Source organism: Phalaenopsis equestris, unplaced genomic scaffold (assembly GCF_001263595.1).
Source record: "Phalaenopsis equestris unplaced genomic scaffold, ASM126359v1 Scaffold000114, whole genome shotgun sequence".
NCBI lineage: Eukaryota > Viridiplantae > Streptophyta > Magnoliopsida > Asparagales > Orchidaceae > Phalaenopsis > Phalaenopsis equestris.
The window spans coordinates 958641-978651 of NW_018164556.1; the positions used below are offsets into that span (position 1 = coordinate 958641).

The 20011-nt window shown below is 35.9% G+C and overlaps 2 protein-coding genes across 2 annotated transcripts; both read left to right on the forward strand.

The window, feature by feature from the left end:
- Positions 1-827: 827 nt before the first annotated feature.
- Positions 828-7502, forward strand: LOC110020992 (proline-rich receptor-like protein kinase PERK1). Its single transcript, XM_020719303.1, has 8 exons — positions 828-1571; positions 2889-3410; positions 4468-4554; positions 4669-4739; positions 6390-6466; positions 6579-6726; positions 6813-6974; positions 7090-7502. Exons 1-8 carry the CDS (start codon positions 920-922, stop codon positions 7372-7374), a joined length of 2004 nt encoding a protein of 667 aa, XP_020574962.1. The 5' UTR covers positions 828-919; the 3' UTR covers positions 7375-7502.
- Positions 7503-14703: 7201 nt separating this feature from the next.
- On the forward strand, positions 14704-19380 carry LOC110021020 (ras-related protein Rab7). The gene is made up of 7 exons (XM_020719339.1): positions 14704-14882; positions 14975-15001; positions 15113-15212; positions 18145-18291; positions 18620-18700; positions 18799-18944; positions 19269-19380. Exons 1-7 carry the CDS (start codon positions 14830-14832, stop codon positions 19339-19341), a joined length of 627 nt encoding a protein of 208 aa, XP_020574998.1. The 5' UTR covers positions 14704-14829; the 3' UTR covers positions 19342-19380.
- Positions 19381-20011: the final 631 nt, after the last annotated feature.

The following is a 20011-nucleotide window of genomic DNA, read 5'->3' on the forward strand; positions in this document are numbered from 1 at the left end:
ATTGAGCAGAATGAATAATTCTAGGAAGAACATATTTAAGACGATTAGAAAATAAAATAACAATAACTTTGTAAATCATATTACAATAAGAAATAAGTCTATAATCATTAAGACACTTAACATTATTATTCTTATGACAATATGTTTAATTCAACGAAAAAGTTAATGAATTAAAAAAAAAAAACATTTGAAATTACAATCCAAACCAGTAAAAATCCAAGTATCAAACATTTGAAATTACAATCCAAACCAGTAAAAATCCAAGTATCTTTAAAAAAATTTCGAAGTAAAACCATTCAACCTCAGATTCTTGTCGGAACCAATAAAAAAGAATGCATCTTTAATATCTTTATCAGAAAAAAAATCAAGAATTACAGAATGAAATTCCACATTATTAACAGAAAAGTTAATAAAAAATGATCATAACGAGTAAATCATTCTTCATACTTATTAAAAAGATTAGAAAAACAAACAATAACTTCATTTGCAATGTCATCTTGATTATGAATGTAAACATCATTAAACAAAATGTCTTTAATAAAATTTAAATCTCTCCTATATTCATCCATATGATGAAAACATTAATATCATCTTAATCTTTGGAAAGTCATTATAATCACAAATATTAACTTCATTAGCTATTTATTTAATTTATTCCGAATATATTCCTTCACCCTTTATTTTTTAAATGCGGTGGAATTGATGAATTATTAAGGAGAAGAATGTTTTGAGAAGTTTCCCCGTCACTGTCCATCATCCAGCTGCAAACGCGGTCCGAACCACCGGCTCGACCGTGTGGCCCCACGCTGAAGTCTATGGTCAGCCGAAACATCCGGGCTAAAAGAACTTTTACCAAAATTAATGCCGTTATTGGAGAGGGAGAGAGAGCGGTACTATTGCTGAACGGACCACCGCGGCGATGTCTTCCTCTCCTTCTCCGACGGCCGCCCCCTCACCAACCTCACCTTCGACGCCGTCACCTCCGCCGCCGGATCCCACCACCCCACCATCGCCTTCCACTTCTCCTCCACCCTCAAACTCCACCGCTCCCCCTCCTCAGCCGGTCTCCTCTCCCCCGCCTCCTGATTCCGCGACCCCACCTAGCTCCTCCTCTTCGCCGCCGCCTCCTGTAGCGGCGAGCCCTGCATCCTCATCCCCGCCGCCTCCGGCAGCGGCGAGCCCACCTACATCCTCTACTCCGCCGCCTCCGGCAGCCGCGACACCGCCTATTTCCTCTTCTCCTCCTCCTCCGATCGGAACTCCAACGACCCCCTCGCCTCCGGGAAATCCCTCTCCGTCGAATTCAACTCCATCGGGGGGATCATCCTCAAATAACCCACCGGGTTCGTCAGGCTCTCATGGTTCGCCCCCCTCGCCGCCATCTTCACGGTCCTCGTCATCCAACTCGAATTCAACAGGGATTATTGTCGGTTTGGCTGTGGGCGGAGTGGTGATTCTGTTGGTTTTGGGTATTGTCTGTGTCTGTTGCTTTAGGAAGAAGCGTCGATCGCAGCCTCTTCCGCCAGCGTACCATCATTACGGTGCTCCGCTGCCCCCTCCACCGGTGAAAGGTGACGTCTCTTACCTTCTCCATTCATATTTCTGTCGTATTTGGCGGTTGGGGATCTGAGGGATGTCATTGTCAGATTAGGGCATCAGTGGTGTAGCAAGGGTTTTTTTTTTTACTTTGTTATTGCTTTTTTCTGCGGGCTAAAATAATATCCTTTATGGCATTATTAATTGACTCGTTCTTCATTATCTCATTGACGATTCCTCTATTTGCTTGTTCAAATTAAGTTTGCTTGCTTCCAATTCATTAAGGCGGTACTCTGAGATTTTTGCTAATTTGTATTGTAGCACAAAGTAATTAACAATTATGTTTAATTGAAAAACATCTCGCATGATTTTGCAAAATACCATGAATTCATGGAGGTCTGTGCTTGGATTCGAGGAATTATCAAGAAGGAAATACTGTTCATGGCATAATTACATCATGATGCTTGGTTTGGGTGTAGTTCGTAGGAAATTGATTTTGCTTGAGGGTTGCTTGGTTGTAATTTCTTAAAATACATGCAGGTAAATAGCATGCATTCCTTCTTTAAATGAATGAGTTATTAGGTTGGATAAAAATTAAATGCATCGATTTTTTTTTTTTTGTTATTGGGTTGGATAAAAACTAATTCATTTATATTTATTTTTCATATTTTCCCATTTAGGGTATGTTTGGTTCAGTTTGAAGGAATGACAAATGCGCATTTATATACTTCACCATTTTATATGGGTGTTTGTCTCCAATATAATTTTTAATTGAAGTAGCGCAGGTACATTTGTCCATAGACAATTCTCTGCCCATCCCCTATAAAAAATGGGAAGAGAAATTATTCTGTTGTGATTCACATTTTCTTTCCTAACAGAGAACTAAAACTTAATTTTGCATTAACCAAACAAGAAAAGACCACCTTACTTTCTGAACAACCTGACAAGTGGGTGAAACTAATTTCAATTCCTATCATTTTCCCTCTTTCAATTCCTTCAGATTTACTTGCTTTCAATTTATTTAAACCCTAAAGAGCGAAAACTGCCAAAACATTCAAACAATTTGTATCTGAATCATTTTGTTCACAACCACCTAAATATGGTTTGCATAGCTGGGACAACATTATAGCGGAGATAAGTCTATTAAGAAGATGATCGTAATAGATGGACATTCATTGTTTTTTTGTTTGTATCTTGTAAACCAGGATGTAACTTTTAAGATGAAACATAGTGCTACTAATTCTAACAGTCCATTTATTATATAAAATATTTCATAATTCAAATTCAACTCTAAAATTGTTTTTGGCTTCATATTAAAGCTGAAGTTCTAATTCATTGTAATTTATAATCAGATCAACCATATGGACATCACAATTATCACAATGCTCCACCACCAGCTGATTATATTGTCAAAATGCCCCCAAATCCTATGCATCCAACAGCTCATGTTGGAGGCCTACCTCCTACATCACCATTTACGAGCAGCAGCGGGGCTTCTGGTTCGAGCTATTCAGGATCTGAAAATCAATTACTTCCACCATCACCGGGCCTTGGTTTTGGCTTTTCAAAGAGCACATTTACATATGAAGAATTAGCAATGGCAACAGATGGTTTCTCTGATGCTAATCTCTTAGGACAAGGTGGCTTTGGATTTGTTCATCGTGGAATGCTTCCAAATGGTAAAGAAGTTGCTGTTAAGCAGTTGAAGATTGGCAGTGGGCAAGGCGAGCGTGAGTTCCAGGCAGAGGTCGAAATCATCAGTCGTGTTCATCATCGACATTTGGTTTCATTGGTTGGATATTGCATTGCTGATGGAAAGAGACTGCTTGTCTATGAGTTTGTTCCGAACAATACGTTGGAGTTCCATTTGCATGGTAAGAACCAATTTGACCTTTATACTTTTTGTTCTTTTTGTTCTTCTTTGCATTTACGTCTTTGCGCCAAACTTGAAACCTTTGTTCAGAAAATGTAGTAATGGGTGATAAATTTATTGGTTTTTTTTTTTGGTGATAGTTAAATGGTAGATTATAAAAGATTGTCTTTGTGATTAAGTAGAGGAGGGCTCATAAGTTATGTAAAGGAATTTAAATATACAACAATCAGTGAAATATAGCTCTTAAAATGAATCAACAGTTGAGAAGGATACATAAAGCTGGTCTCTCAACTGGGTCAATGATGACATTGATGGAGATGAAATTGTGCAATTTATTATACCTGCTTTTAACATTTTGAATATTTGGATGTCACACTCACGAGAAGTTCATATCATCCTATGAGGCTTGTTTAGATCAGGATTATTCTGGGGATTAACTTAACCATTAAAAGTACAAGCCTGAAATGTGTTTTTAGCTCAAGTTAGGCTTGGGTATTTTTTAACCCAGTTTAATGGTTTAATCAAGCTTAAAATAACTCGTCCCTCTCACTGATTTAATATTAAACCTAATGCTCCGTTCTGTCTTTGTAGAGTTATCTTTCTTATACCAAAAATCGCACTCAGCATTAACTCATATACAATATTTTTTTCCAATTAGGAATTTTTTTAATTTAATGTAGACTAGCACAAATAATTTAATATATTTGTGCCATTATTTTTATCCAAATTAAATAACCTTACGTAAGCTCAAGTTAAATAGATGCATAAAGTACTAAAGATTTATACCATATTAGTGTAAAAAGGTCTTTTTCATTGTGATGGATTTAATTAATTGGTAATGTTCATATTCAAGATCAGATAATGAGACCTTAGTAGCTATTCAAGTTTATAAAATTCGATGGTTGTGATTTGTTTTACTGCATAAAAGGTAGCGTTTACCTTCATGTGATCCTGATTGCCGTGTCTGTTGCCATAAATGAGGCTTACTGACAGCCCCTTAGATCAGTTATGTATTTTCTACTTTATCAGGAACAATTTTTTTATGCTGTTCTTTGCAGGTAAAGAAAGGCCAACCTTGGAATGGGCCACCCGATTGAAAATTGCTCTTGGTTCTGCAAAAGGATTGGCATATTTGCATGAAGACTGTGAGTTTCTATGCTTGATCCATTAATCACTTATTTTTCTAAGCTGATTTTGCTTTCCTAATCAAGGCTATTAGCCAATTTGTCCATATTTTTATATGTCTGTTAATTTTGCAGGCCATCCTAAGATTATTCACCGCGACATTAAGGCATCCAACATCCTTCTTGATTTCAAGTTTGAAGCAAAGGTAGAATATTCAGAAGTAATTTTTTACTTTTTTACCTTCTTTTGGATCTGTAAGCCGCCAGGGTCATGTTGTGCATCTTCGCACGTGAAATTCTTTTGTATTTTGTTTACCTGCTCCTTCAAATATTCCAAAGATGTGGAACTAATTGGCGAATCTCGTTGCATGTGTTCTATTAGCTCTTTAAGAATAGAAAGGAAATGCTTTTCTGAAAAGAAAAAAACTCTAAAATCGAGATTTGTTAAAGTTGAACATTTTCTTATCCATGAAAATTTGAGTATCTTTTTCAATGAGTAAATTTTCAGTTTCAATTGGGCAAGTCTCATAATTCTTCAAGTGGTAAACCTTCTCGTGGCACCTAAAAAAAAACAATTGTTTTTATCACAGAATTGTGCTTTTAAATACTAGAAAAGAGAAGGAACATCAAGACCTACCGTCTAGATTGTGATTCATAAGGGAGATTTATCTGGCATTGTTGAGGCAACCAAAGCTTGACTTCCCCTTCCAAAGAGCACAAACCACCCCCCCCACCACCCCAAAAATTTTGGCATGTAGATGTGAAGTAGTGAGATGAATGAGGAGTGAGCGAACAATGGTGGGAGAAGAGTGAGAGAGTTCAACGGGAGCAAAGGCTAAGATGGATTGGTGAAAACAACGATTGTGGTGAGATCTGAATGGCAAGGACTTCGGGGACATTGAGGCAAGGGATACAGATTTAGGGTTTAGGGTTTACAATTTTTTTTTTTTTAAGTTTATTTTATAAAGCTTTAAGGGATTCAAAATTTGGGAGGGAAGAGAGTCAACAATTCGATTCAGTCGCCAACATTTCAGGTTCAAAAATGAGATTTTAAAGTTATTAAAAGCTTTTTTAAGGACTTATAATTGTTATTTAATGAGTAGATGTTGCATTATACTGAGTATCTTAGTAGGTTAATTGATTATTATTCATTAAAAGATTAAAATAGTTAAAGTAATCATCAAATATATGAAGTATTAAATAAATTTGTAATAAAGTATTAAAAAAATATATTATCACATTTTAAGCTAGCATATTATCGAGTCTAAATCTAGCTTCTTAATATGCTTTTTAACAAATCGAACATCAAACCAATCAAAGTTGTTTATAATATAATTAATTTATAAAGGGGTCCAAACTAGTTGATTTAGCTATTAAATGATCATGAACGAGTTCTATTGGAGTTGTGCCATGAATATCTTGTCAAGGAAGTTGGTTCATTTGCTGTCCTAATCAGGATGACAATGCAAAGGAAAATAAAGCTCTAATTAATAGTGATTAAATATGACATGAAAAATGATTATGAAGAAAAACGTAAATAAATATAATCCTAATTTATGTTACACAAAAAGATTCATATAATAAATACTCTACAAGGATGAATGGGTAATGTGGTCGAGAAGGAATCATTTAATTGGTTGGCATTCTCTCAACTTTACGAAGATAATGATACCCTCAACTTCAAATTTGTTGGTTTTTTGAATAATAAGGATTCATGGCATTAGTTGGGGTAAGGATAATAATGATGATGATGCTGAACTATTCATAAAAAAAAAATAAGATTCAACTGCTTGCCATTGTCTTGACTTTGCGAATCTACTGCTTCTCTTAGCTTACTAACTGGTGGTATTTTACAGGTTGCAGATTTTGGCCTTGCAAAAATTGCATCAGAGACCAATACCCATGTATCTACCAGAGTCATGGGAACTTTTGGGTAAGATTTTTTTTCTCATTATGGCTACCAAGTGCTTTATATCCCTATATTTCTCCGGTAAAAATTTAATTTTTTTGCTTATCCCTACCACTACTTTGTTTTTGTTTCTCAGGTATCTGGCCCCCGAGTACGCATCTTCTGGCAAGCTCACAGATAAATCCGATGTTTTCTCTTTCGGTGTCATGCTTCTCGAGTTAATCACGGGCCGCCGCCCCGTCGATTCAAACCAGGCTTTCATGGATGACAGTTTGGTTGATTGGGTATATATATTAAATACAAAATTGATCGTTATTGTTCTATCAGTATTCCTTTGAGGTTATTCAAAATCATATTTTTGTTGCCCCAGGCAAGACCTTTACTTGCTCGTGCTCTTGACGAAGATAACTTTGATGCCCTTATTGATCCAAACTTGGCAAAAACATACAACCCGATCGAGATGAGACGAATGATTGCTTGCGCTGCTGCCTCCGTGCGCCATTCCGCTAGGCGAAGGCCACGGATGAGTCAGGTAACATTACAACACATAAAATTTTATCCTTCATCAAGTATCCATTTTTAATGGTTTACACTGCAAATACAGCCATCCTCATCTCTGAAATCTCTGCTTACTGTATCATATATAGATTGTTCGGGCTCTGGAAGGAGATGGATCTCTGGAAGATCTGCATGAAGGAGTTAGGCCTGGGCATAGCAGTGTCTATGGTTCTCATGTTAGCTCAGATTATGATGCCATGCAATACAATGAAGACATGAAGAAATTCAGAAAAATGGCATTTGCAAGTCAGGGATTTGAAAGCAGTGGATACAGTGCACCAACTAGTGAGTATGGTCATATCCCATCGGCTTCGAGCAGCGGCGAAAGCAAAGAGATGGGTAACATGAAAAAGAATAGCCAAGGTTTTCAGTAACTGAAAAACCTTTCGAGGCATTTACATTCATACCAACCGATCTTGCATATTTTACATATCGAATACTTAAACTTGTTATTTATATTTATGCCGCCCAAATTATTTAAATCACGTCGAAAATACTATTTTTTTCAACTTCTAAAAAGTGAAATATAATTTTGCATGTATAAGTAAGGTGCCAGATATGTAAAAATTAAAGCATAGGTATTAGATATGTAAATGCATAAGAATTGAGTGGTATGTGTGTAAATCCTCCAAACCTTTTCCTACATTGCTAATTGTAAATTGCAGAGTATATTTTTTTTTCTATATTTTTTTTCAACATATTAAAAATTGAAGTTTGGGAATTGTTTAATTGCTGCAATGTATATGTGGAGAAAACCAAGTGAAGGTTGATAATTCCTTTATATTATTGGAAAGGCTTATTTGCTACAGGCCCTTTGGTTGTTTCAATTTTGATGATGTGTTTTTGTGGGAAAATTTATATGCACAGAGAACTACCATTAAACTGCTGGTGTTTGGTGGTTTTCAGTGATTTGCTCTGTTGATTTGAATCAACTTTTGTGGCTATCATTTAACATATTAAGGAGCTTGGCCCTTATAAGTAAATTTCTTATGAGAAAATGGAAAATCTCCTAATTTCTTAGACCCTATTAGACTCAAGGGTGGAAAGCCAGGGACTATTTTGGAGAAAATCTTTCTAAATATAACTCAGCCAAGGAAAAAGTCTATTAACCTAAGGATTGAAGAACATGAGATCTAAACTTAAGTAAAGTTTAAAAGTTACGATGACTACTCTCTATAGAAGAGCTATGACCCCCAAACGAGTGAAAATTTGAATCTAATGAAACTGCTTGAATTGCTTTCTAGTTTAGGTATATTGAAGGGATACAATTAATCTAGTTTCACAAAAAGACAAAACTTCTTATAGAAATATTGAGTTCACTCGTAAAACTTGAGGAATTCACCCTATAAGGCCATCAAGCCAATCGTAATAAAGATAAGTTAGTAATCTATGAGACTACTACGTAAAGGCGAGCCAATGTGCCTCTAAGACAAATCTATAGGTGTAGCTAAAGTGCCCCTAAGATGATTCCCTAAAAAAAGACTATCAGACCCAAAATAGAGGAATAGTCAGCACATAATGAAATATAGCACTCGTGTTCTTAAAAAATAATATTGATTCAAAGAAAATACACATCTAATAAATTTATTTTTAGACTAGAGAAACATACTCTTATCCTATATAGTGAGCAATACATAGTTTCATGTTTATCATTATTTTATTCTTTTTATAGTTATTTTTCAAAGAGATAAGAAATCAAAGAACTAAATATTATGGCCAAAAATTCGTTGCACTGAGAAGCTTCATTCTTCTAGTTGTAATCTGTCCAGCCACATTTGTCCAGTCGCCTTTGTCCTGCTGCATTTGTCTAGTTGCCATTCGTTCGGCTGCATCCATTCGGTTGTATTCATCCAGCTACTTTCATCTAACTACCATTTGTCCAACTTTATTTATCAAACTATCATTCATCCAACTACATTTGTTTAGCTGTCATTCATTCGGTTGCATTTGTCCAACTATAATTCGTTAATTTACGATTGTCCAACTACATTCATCCATAAAAAGCCTCTCTCAAGAAATGAATAGTGTAGTTCTTGATGAGGGAAGTATCGTTGTTCGAGAGGGTACCATAGGACCCCAATTGGACATGGATCAGCTATATGAGCAAGGACATTAGCTAATGTCACACATCCATTTGACGAGGACATGAGAATAAGCCGAGTCTGGATCATCAAGATCATAAAAGGTTGGGACGTCGAAATGGTCAAACCTATGCAAGGTACTTTTGTCAAGCACCTAACAAAAGGGTTCCGCTTAGGGTACTTCCATGGGCTTGAAGACATCTCACTTGAGCATTGATCAACCAAGCATGCAAAGGCTTAAGCTGATACAACATGCCTCTTGTTATGGTGAACCGAGTCGGCCAAGTCAAGCATGATTTTTTATGGAGATAGAACACACAAGATGGTCCACCCTAGTGCAGCTTTTGTAAGCTTTATGATCGCGACCCTTGTTGGGAATTCCTTGAGAACGACAAAGTAGCTCTCTTCGAGGAGGCTAATGTGGTTCGACTGTGAGTTAAAATATTCCAACTAAACAAGGACCCACATGAAGCGTCTGTCCGAGAATCTATAGTAAGAGAAATGCAGGGTCTTTTCTACATCAATTATTGGTGCCTAGTGTAGGACACCCTAATGGAATTACACCTTGCTTGGGTAACAACCCAACAATCGATTGTAAGAAATGCATAAGACTTCTCTTACATATAATATGTATTAATCATAATCGACTTTAGTCGATCGAGACAACAAGAAGGTTAGACTATAACGATGGTCTGCCCAAAAAAGTGCTTCGCAAGTTGTAGTGAAGTGTCCTCTTGCCAGGGATTCCTCAAGAATGAGTAGAGGAGTTCTTATAGAAGAATGTCAAGGTAGTCCCACCTACACGTTGTAATTTCATCAAGCACCTGACCAGAGGACTTTGATGGGGAAAATTTTGCAGACAGGCAAACATCCTGCTCAGGTATGGATCAACTAGGTAAGTAGAATGTTGTAGTTGATTCAACGTGCTTTCCCCCAACAAAGTAATAGACAACACCTATGGGAAAATCAATAGAGTGCTAGACTATAACGAAGGTCTACCTAGAAATGAATGCTTAGCCTTCCAGCTAAACTGATCCATAACAGGATATGTACCACACTCATTCATGATGAATGGAGCGAGCACACATTTCACATTCATGTAAGATGAATGGGAGATGTGTGGCTACCCAATTTATGAGGAGTGGGTGCTCCAATTCTAGACCCTGCATAAAGTAGGTCATCAGAGGTCATGTGAAGAGAAGAACAAGGCTTCTCTCATGTGTAGCTAATGTGAATTTTAAGTGACGTTTTAACAAGTGCAAAATAACGACAATTAGCAGCTTATAGAAAAAAAAGGTCTTAGATAGTGCATTTTATTTATTACTCAAAATTTTATTATAAAGTATATAAGCTTTTAACATCAATTTCATGAAGTTGCATAATATCTCTTCAAGTATCACTCGTTGATAGGAGCATTGGATGAGGTCCATCTACATCGATCAGTAAGTAGGATTCTCCTTCGTATCCTTTGTCGATCACTAAAAGTCCTTCCCAAGTGGGCTCAAACTTGTCATGTCTTTGATGGTGAATCATAATTGGGCGGCGTAGGACAAACACCAAGTCTCTAACCACGAAGGTCCTCGATCTCGCTCATGAGCTTCGGACATCCGGGTTTTGTATAGCTCAAGATTTTGTTGAGCTTGTAGCCTAAGGCCCTCGAGGCTATCGAGCTCTTCCAACCTATATCGGGTATTTTTCGTCACAATTGATGTGGTTGCTAAGAGCAATTCTTAACGAATGTAGTTCTACTTCTATAGGAAGGATTACTTTTGACCCAAGTGTCAAAGCGTAAAGGGTAGAGCTAGTGGGGGTATGATACATTGTATGATACGCCCACAAAGTCTTTAAGAGCTTCTCATGCCATTCCTTCTTGTTACCATAAAAGGATTTCCTTCATGAGGTTTACCAAAGTCTTATTAAAAGCTTCAACTAAGCCATTAACTCTCAGCTAATATATAGAAAAGGCAGACGGGCGCTGTGAAGTATTGTTGTTAGGCACCAGTCTCTTCTTTGCAGAAGGGGTGGGTGCCAACAACCACGACAAAAGTAGCTTGATATGCACGACTCCCCTATTTAGGGGAAGGGCACAAAACATATGCCTCAGCGGGCGTGGGATTACCAATGGTAGTCCATACAGGGTGTTCAAAGGAATCGAAGTTTATGACACCCTGGAGAGCACAAAAAACACTTGGAGAGAAAGAAACAAAGTTCCCTTTGGTAGAAGAGATCGTGAACACCTTCTCTCTTGTCTGCCAAGCAAAAAGGGATAATGATCACAAATAGAGAATGGTAAAAAAAACCCAATAAAAAAAAGATACAACAAGATCGGTGCATGCGATTGTGTTGCAACCGAACTTTTGATGGTAAAAGAAGGGAGGATAAAATAGCATCAAGGTGCTATCCATAACAATTGATGTGTAAATCCAAAGTCCAAGCTCTAAAAAGGCACAAAAATAATGACGCTACAAAGAAAGAAACAATGTCACTATAAATATAAGCAGAACCCCTAAAGTGGAGAGAACATACTACACCCAGCAAGGCCGCAAATCTGCAAATTCACTAGGACCCATAGAACAAACGAACACAACTCTTATGAGGAAGAGAGAGTTCAATCTCCAGCAGCATTGCCAGATTGTTTTTGTTCTCTTTCATTTTTTTTTTTTTTTTTGAAGGAGTCGACAGTCTGTCTATCATTGTATAATTCTTCTTTCTAAGTAAATCTCTCTTCCATATCATATGAATGAATGATCTGGAAAAGGGAAGAATAAAAAAAAGTAAGGACGTGCGACAAAGAAGCAAACAAGATAAAGAAAAACATGGAGAGCCTACATGAGATAAACTTTGTGTGATAGGTCAAATGTGTTCGCCCCGACAAGCCCGGGCGGGAACAACTTGAACCGAATATTTATAAAAAGAATGTCTGCATAAACTACCCACAACTAGAGATTCAAGAATGACTGCTTGCTATGGAGTCAAGAGCAATCCCAAGGGAACGTATTCTACTTGATTAATTACATCTTGTAGGATGCCCAAGAATACTCTTGATTAAAGGAGTTGTATTTGCATTTAAAGTAACGACTAGCAAGGGTTGTCAAAGGGGATGGTTATCTCACGAAAACATCCCGATGCCTTCTGAGCTCTCGCTGAGTCATAGGGGAGAGAGTGAATCTTCACAATCCCAAATGAGTAGCTTCTCATTGGTGACCAGGGCGTATGAAATAATTAGGTCCTATGTTACGAAACATCCTACTGCTTTGAGGCTGAACTGGGCTATAACGACAGAAGACAAATCATTTCTCAAATGGACAGTGGTCTGTCAGCTATCCAAACAACATCAACAAAGGGGGCAAAGGAGCTACATGGCTCAATGGGGTAGTCAAAGGAAAGGAGGCGTAATCACTAAACAAGTAGAGGTAAACAAGTCATGGTACTTCATACCCATCATCCTAAGCTACTAAGGCCATAATTCTACAAGTTCGTGAAGATAGTCGACCCAACACTTCCAGAGTTCCCCGATCAACAATCAGTGAATTGCGTCATCTACGAGACCTAAATAACACTAAGGTCAAAGAAACAAAACTTTAGCTATGACTATCAGGTGAAGCTCAAAGAGGTGGGTCTTATACTTGCCAAAGTGGCGAGGATGTCGCCGGAAAGAAAGAGAAAGGGATGTTCAACTACAAAGCTTGAAACACTCCCATGAAGGACTTACTTCTTGTGTGGCTCGGGGAAGCCTCTAACACCCCAAACGTGCTAGACAATAACCTAAGTATAAAACTTATGCTTGGTCGATTGGGTTAAAGAAGCACGGGGATTTCTCCTTAGGGCATGTGAAATGATGCAGTTATCTATTCAATTTCTAAGTATGGATGCCCTATTAGAATAGCTTGGATGATATCCATGTTATGTAACCTGTTTAAAATATGGCTTGAAAATCATGCAAAAACTAAAAACAGATTTTCAAATTCCTGCATATTTTAAGCTTAAATTTTTATTAGTGTCAAAATTTTATTATTTAACTTTAGTAGAAAGTTTAGAATTTTAGGTCCATAGAGAGCTTAAATAATTCACACGATTCCCAAAAAAACACAAGGTAAAAAGGGTGAGACCAATTTCAAGCACACAAGAATGCAAGAAAGCAGTAAAGTAAGTCAGATATAAAATAATAAAAGTTTGAGTGTCGCTGGGTCGACAATATATCCCAAAAATAAAAAAATGCGGTCAGACACCGCTCAAGTGCACGTCTGGTCTTAATTCAATACATAAATGAGATTTAGAATTAAGGTATGAGACACAAGCAAGCAGCTTCCAGTTCCGTTACGTGATTTCGCTCGTCTGAAACCTCGTAATCCATGCACGTACCTTAAAACTAATACATGACTCTTCTAAGGGCTCTAAAAATACATAGAAAAAGTAAGGAAAAAAAAAAAAAAAACTTGACCTGCATGAAAATAAGGTTAGCAGAAAAAGTTACCAACATGCAATGCATATGAGTCATGCCTGGTGGAAGGAGCTTAGTGGCACTTGCAGAAAAGAGTTAGTCATAAGCACAAAAGGTGATGCCTAGTTAGGTCAACCAAACCAGCAGACTATAGTCAGGACATCAAAAAGTCTACCTAACACCCTAGTCCTTAGCCTAACACACCATCTAACGTAGTGTCCTAACACAACATATAAGTGAGTGCAGGGTTATGTCAGAAAGCTAGCATGTGTTTTGATGGGGTCGTTGTCTCCCGCCCAATCCTAAGGATCCAAGTATTCTAAGAGGCACCACTAGATGCAAGTTTTATAGAAAAATTTAAGAAAAGGTTGACCTTACATATGATTTAAGGTAGGGATGCACATAATTTCACAAAAGATTTTGAAAATACGATGCACAAAGTAATATAATATGTGAATTTTTATATTTTTAAAATTGTTCCTAAGAAATAGAAAGCCTAAGGGGCATCTAGACCCCTAGGAACATTGGCACAACATACACGCAATGGCCCACGGTGAGATAGCTAGTATTGCCTACCAAGACAACCTCGCGTAAAAAAATACTAAATGTCACGTCGTGACCAACGGAGGGTCACTAAGCTAACGAGCTAATTTTGTCGTAGTGATGATAGAAGAACCATGTAAATACAAAAATGAGCCAGTGTAAGATGACAATGTAGGATGCTATCATGAGATAACAAACATTCGTCACTAGTATACGATGACATATACAAATGACGAATGCGCTGACGGTGTGGCGACGATGCATGCAAATGCAACACAAGTGGAAATGAGTATGTTGCGAAAGCAATGACCCAGAGGGTGAGTGTGTCATAGAAGCAGTGACCACCGGTATGTATATAAATTAAAGATTAGGTGTTAGATACATAAATTCATACAAATTTGATTGGTATGTATGTAACAATCTAAATAATTAAAATGGAGAAGTTTTATTTAGTTGTTAACTCTAAGTGGAGCTCAAAATAAAGCAGGGAAACAATAGTCAAGGTAAGATTAGTTGGATCCAGATTGATCACGGCTGGATATCGGGAGGCAACCGAAACCATTTTCGTAATTTTCTCTAAAACAAGGGGCATTCTACGAAGTCATCTGCCCAACCAATGCAGAAACAATTTCGCAATTTAGAACAAGTTTTCGTTCTTCGTTGGCTTACCTCGGCTGTGCAGATTTCGGAATTTTTCTCGAAGAGGGAAGCAAACCCTAGGAAGAGCCAATCGGCCCCATCGACCCGCCTAGGCTTCTCTACCCATGGCGTCCCGTAGACGTATGCTTCTTAAAGTCATCATACTCGGCGACAGCGGGTGAGTGATTCGACCCCTTTGTGGTTTACCTAAAGAGTTCATTTTTCTTTTTCCCCCTTTTTCTAATATGTCTGTTTCTGAATCTATGGCAGGGTGGGCAAAACGTCTTTGATGAACCAGTATCCTTGAGTTTGTTTTGATTGCTAATACACTTTCAATTCCTGGGTTAAAAAAAATGCTTTTTTTTTGTTACGATTAAGAAAGTTTTTGCCTTGATTGATTCCGTATAGATATGTGAGTAAAAAGTTTAGTAATCAGTATAAAGCAACAATTGGGGCTGATTTTTTGACAAAGGAGATCCAGTTTGAGGACAGGCTTTTTACATTACAGGTGCGTTCTTTCTTTTGCTGTTGGGGTGATTTGACTTTCTTGTTTGTATTGTTTTTTTTTTCCGTCAGAAGTTTGATTTTTGTTTGAAGATTATTTTTCTTTTCCTTTGAGATTCCATTTCTTGAAGCCTTGAATTGCTTGTTTTGCTGTTTGTTCTGAGATGATGCTGTTGTTGAGTGGGTGTTCCAGGTTTTACCAGTTAAATGATGTTGTTTGTTTCATGGGTGTCTAAAAATAAAAACTTTAATTGTTATTGGAGTTAGTTAAACAGTTCTATTAGGCTTTATTTGGTTTGGAGGATGTATAAGAAATTAAATGTACAGGAAAATGGTAATGATGAATTGATAATAAAATTTGTTTTGCCTCACTTTGGTTGCATGGAGGCTCAGCATTTTTTTTTATTTTTTTGTTCTTATAAATTTTCTATCATTTCCTTGCTAACGTTGGGCAAAGGATTGCGAATGGAAAAATGCATTAAGCATTTCTTAGGTAATTCCATTTCCTATTAGTTAGATTCAAAATGAAAATACTTTTATACTCTTCATTTTTAGTTGTTGTGGTTTAAGTGGCACATGTAGTGCATTTACATCACAAAAATGATTCTTTTTTACTTCATTTTTTCTTAACTTATTTGTTTTTACTAGGGTATGCTATTTCAGGAAGATTTGTGCTTAATATGAATACAGGGAGAATGATTCTTAAAGCGAACTTCAAATAATTGGGATAAGGCTAATGATAAAATGGTGATGATGATAATATTTTACACAGATTATACATATACTAATAACTGGAAAGGTTCATTGTGTAGGTAAAGTGAAATAGCCAAAAGGTTTCAAGGATAACTTTTCACGCTGAGTTGCTTATAGTTGTTGCATTTTGCTTTAAATTTTTAAATAATGTAGAAATATACTTTTAAAATTTATAAAAATTAAATGTATTATAATAATTATAAGAAATTAGAGGCCTTTTCAAAGAGTGTAGCAAGTAAAACAAAAGCTATCTTTTAACGATTTATATATTTGACTTTGTACTATAGAAGGATAAATAAAGATTCGAGGCAATAGATAAGAAGTTTAGAGGTTTTGATAAAATTAGATATACTGAAAATAAAGATAGTTGGATTCTGATTAAAGGTTAAGATGAGAAAAATATGCAAATTTTATGCTTATAAATTATTAAATGTGAGTTTTAAGAAATTAGTTCGAAGAGCATAATGAACAACATAATTTTCATTATATATATATATATATATAGAGAGAGAGAGAGAGAGAGAGAGAGAGATCCAAAAAGGTGAAGATTGTACCTTTTGAGATTTAGAGATTTATGAGAGAGTGCTTTGTTAACAAATCTTTTCAATTGAATATTAAAGATTATAGGGTGCCAAATGGTTTAAGTATTTTAGTAGTAGATAAAAGTAGATGACAAGGTATGATGATCATCTAAATATGGAAGGATAAAATGGAACGTAGATATAAGAAATTTATGTTATTAGATGTTTTAATTTTGATTTCATGCCAAGAGGATGATATTTTATGATATTTATTGATCTGGAGATGACATAAGATTAAGTAAAATAAGAATTGATTTCGAGTTCATCAAGAAATAAAGATATTTGTTAAAGGTATATTTTACTTAGTAAAGATATATATGCAGGACTATTATCTAATATTAGAAATAGTTATGAAATGATCAAAGAGCTTTCAATTATCCCTTTAAGATCATATCTTATTGTATTGGTTTTGTAGGTGTTTGTAGAGGATATTTAAGGTGAACTAACTTATCGCATTTTTTGTTACAGATAACATAGTTGGTTTAGAACTTCAGCGCCTGTTTATCTTGATATTGAGATCATAATTTGGAGTTTATACATGTTTATTACAAGAATATACTCTGACAAGCCTTATGTATCGATGCCTCAGGCTTGTGCTCTTTGCTGGTTTGCTTTAAGGGCAATGAATTTCCAAAGGAAATGTGTGAAATGTTCTGATCATTTATAATTTGATTTCTATTGAACATGGTATAATACACATCTCTTGTGTATCTTGGAAGTAAGACTATACTTGGAGTTTATACAAGTTTATCACAAGAAGATCTTGTAACAAGCTAGATGTATCAATAATACCAAAGTTTGTGCCATTTCGTGGTTTGAGCTTAGGATGACCAACTTCTTTTGAAAATATATATGACTTTTTACTAATGGAGTTACTCTAATTCGCCTTTAATCTACTCAACGAGGGTGTAACTTCAAATTCTAATTGAGTTTTTGCGCTTTCATGTTATTTGCAATCCTATGAATTTTTTGCTAGTTTCTGCAATAACCTAGTGCTTTGCCCAAGTTTACGCAGCTGTAGTAGTGCAATTCTCGTTTTTTTCAATCCTGGTCATTTTTTTTGCTGATTTTAGGTGCATTCATTGCAATTTATATCAGTCTTTCTACCAAGAAACTCGCCCAATTTCATTCATAAAAACAGATAAAAACCTTATTGATGCAAACAAAACCGGATTACCCGATTGCAAAGTGTGGGTCTTATTTGTAGAACTAGAAAGGTTGGTCTTTTCCATGAGTGTTAACTAACTGCATGTTTAAAAAAAAAATCCGCTTTCTAAAATGACTACTAAGAGTTAATTTGGTTGCTTGAGGTTAGAAAGCATTTGTTGAGAAATGGTGAAGTTTGTTAAATTCATTATTTGATAAGATGTAATTAGAAATTAATATTGATTTTAAACACCGCAAACCTTCTTAAAACTCTTAATAGTGCTCATTTCATTTTCATACTAATAATGAGTGAAAATAAAATCTTTTTTATGAACATATTTTCTATCAACAAAACCAATTAAGTATCCAAAGAATGCTTCCCTTCCTATTATTATTCTCCTTTCGACAATCTCTAACCTTTATATTCTATTGAGATTATCTTATTATGTGCCCCAGATATGGGACACAGCTGGTCAGGAAAGATTTCAGAGCCTCGGAGTGGCTTTCTATCGCGGCGCAGATTGTTGTGTTCTTGTTTATGATGTTAATGTTGCAAAATCATTTGAAAACCTGAACAATTGGCGTGAGGAATTTTTGATCCAGGTAATTCTTAAACTTCAGCGGTCCAGCAGTTAATTTTTCAAAAGGGGCATTTACATACATAGCACACAATCCTCAAGTATTTACATCTCACACCTAAACTTTCATCTTTGCACACATATCACTCAAATTTTTAATATCACATAAAAAAATATGCACTATTGCCACCTTTTAAAAATGAAATACAGCTTTTTATGCATAAATTTGGACTACCAAAGTGCTGTGTGTGTAAATAAGAAGCGTTGGTGTGAGATATAGAAATACATAAGGATTGTGTGCTGGCTATGTAAATTTCCTTCCAAAATTGAGATAAATCCTCTCTTTTCATCAGGCTAGCCCGTCAGACCCAGAAAACTTTCCATTTGTCGTTCTGGGAAACAAGATAGACATCGATGGCGGCAATAGTCGTGCGGTGCGTACTTTCATCCATTACTACAGTTTTTAAATCCATCATTACATTCCGGTCTTTGGTTTCAAAACTTCCACCGGACGAACTTCCACCATTTTCAGGTTTCGGAGAAAAAGGCGAAAGCTTGGTGTGCTTCGAAGGGCAACATTCCCTACTTCGAGACATCTGCCAAAGAAGGATTCAATGTGGAGGCCGCCTTTCAATGCATAGCGAAGAATGCTCTCAAGAATGAACCCGAAGAAGAAATGTGAGTTAACTTCATCCCAGTTTTAGATCAAAGTTGGGCATTTGCGTACACGCCACTCAATTCTTTTCTATCTACATGCCCAACACCTAAACTTTGTTTTTATATCACATATAAAATAACATTATTTTAACTTTTTAAAAGCGAAATACACCTTTTGACGCACAAGTAAGTTGGCATGTGTACCTAAACATTGAAGTATAGGTTGAAGATACAAATACATAGGAAATGAGTGATGTCTATATAAATCTTCCATAAATAAAACCAAAGCTAAAGCTTAATTGGTCATTTGACATTGATTGAATGATTGTTTTGTTGGCTGCGTAGATATATTCCGGATACCATTGATGTGGCAGGCAGCAACAGGCAGCAGCGCTCGTCATCAGGTTGTGAGTGCTAAGATGAAACTGAGAAGGCTGCAGCTTAGTCACCAAATTTGTTTTCAAAATTGAAATATTTCTCCTGTAACTCATCATGTTCCTCGCTTTTTATCTATCTTTGTTTTAACAAGTCTTGATGAGTTCGTTTGTACTGTGGGATTATTTCCATAAATTTGTGCAATATTGTTGTTTTATTGTTATTTATGGAAGACTCTGTTTTGTTTGATATCTTTTTTGTTTTTTTATTTTTCTTTTTTTGTTTAATTACATTACATGTTTCTAAAGAACTGGACGGTTTTAATATCGTTCAATTTTAATTTTTTGATTTTGATTAAATGGTTAGAAATAAGGCATTTAAATTAAAATGAAGAAAATTTCATGTTTCGAAATTTTGATTTATAATGAGAATGCTATTCAAAAAAAAAAAAATAAATAAATAAATTAAAAATCGTAAATTTAAAAAGTATATATTTAAATATTATTATATTATTTAGATTATATTAAGATAACTTTAATATTTTGCATGCGATATATAAATCAGAAGCATTTGAGTGGTATAAATGTAAGAATTCATTGCTTGCTTATGTTAATGATACTTGATGATTATGGACTACCCGGACAAAAAGCTTTTCGCGGTTAAGGGTCCTTTCGGTGGGGATTATTGGGGTGCGGCGGTGTTTTGAGAATGTC

What these genes read in the sequence shown, in the direction of transcription:
- LOC110020992 (XM_020719303.1), top strand. Translation starts at nt 920, where the DNA reads ATGTCTTCCTCTCCTTCTCCGACGGCCGCCCCCTCACCAACCTCACCT. An exon ending in GCCCCCTCCACCGGTGAAAG is followed by an intron (nt 1,572 to 2,888) that starts GTGACGTCTCTT and finishes ATTTATAATCAG; the next exon opens with ATCAACCATATGGACATCAC. An exon ending in GGCATATTTGCATGAAGACT is followed by an intron (nt 4,555 to 4,668) that starts GTGAGTTTCTAT and finishes TTAATTTTGCAG; the next exon opens with GCCATCCTAAGATTATTCAC.
- LOC110021020 (XM_020719339.1), top strand. Translation starts at nt 14,830, where the DNA reads ATGGCGTCCCGTAGACGTATGCTTCTTAAAGTCATCATACTCGGCGAC. An exon ending in ATCATACTCGGCGACAGCGG is followed by an intron (nt 14,883 to 14,974) that starts GTGAGTGATTCG and finishes AATCTATGGCAG; the next exon opens with GGTGGGCAAAACGTCTTTGA. An exon ending in AAAACGTCTTTGATGAACCA is followed by an intron (nt 15,002 to 15,112) that starts GTATCCTTGAGT and finishes GATTCCGTATAG; the next exon opens with ATATGTGAGTAAAAAGTTTA.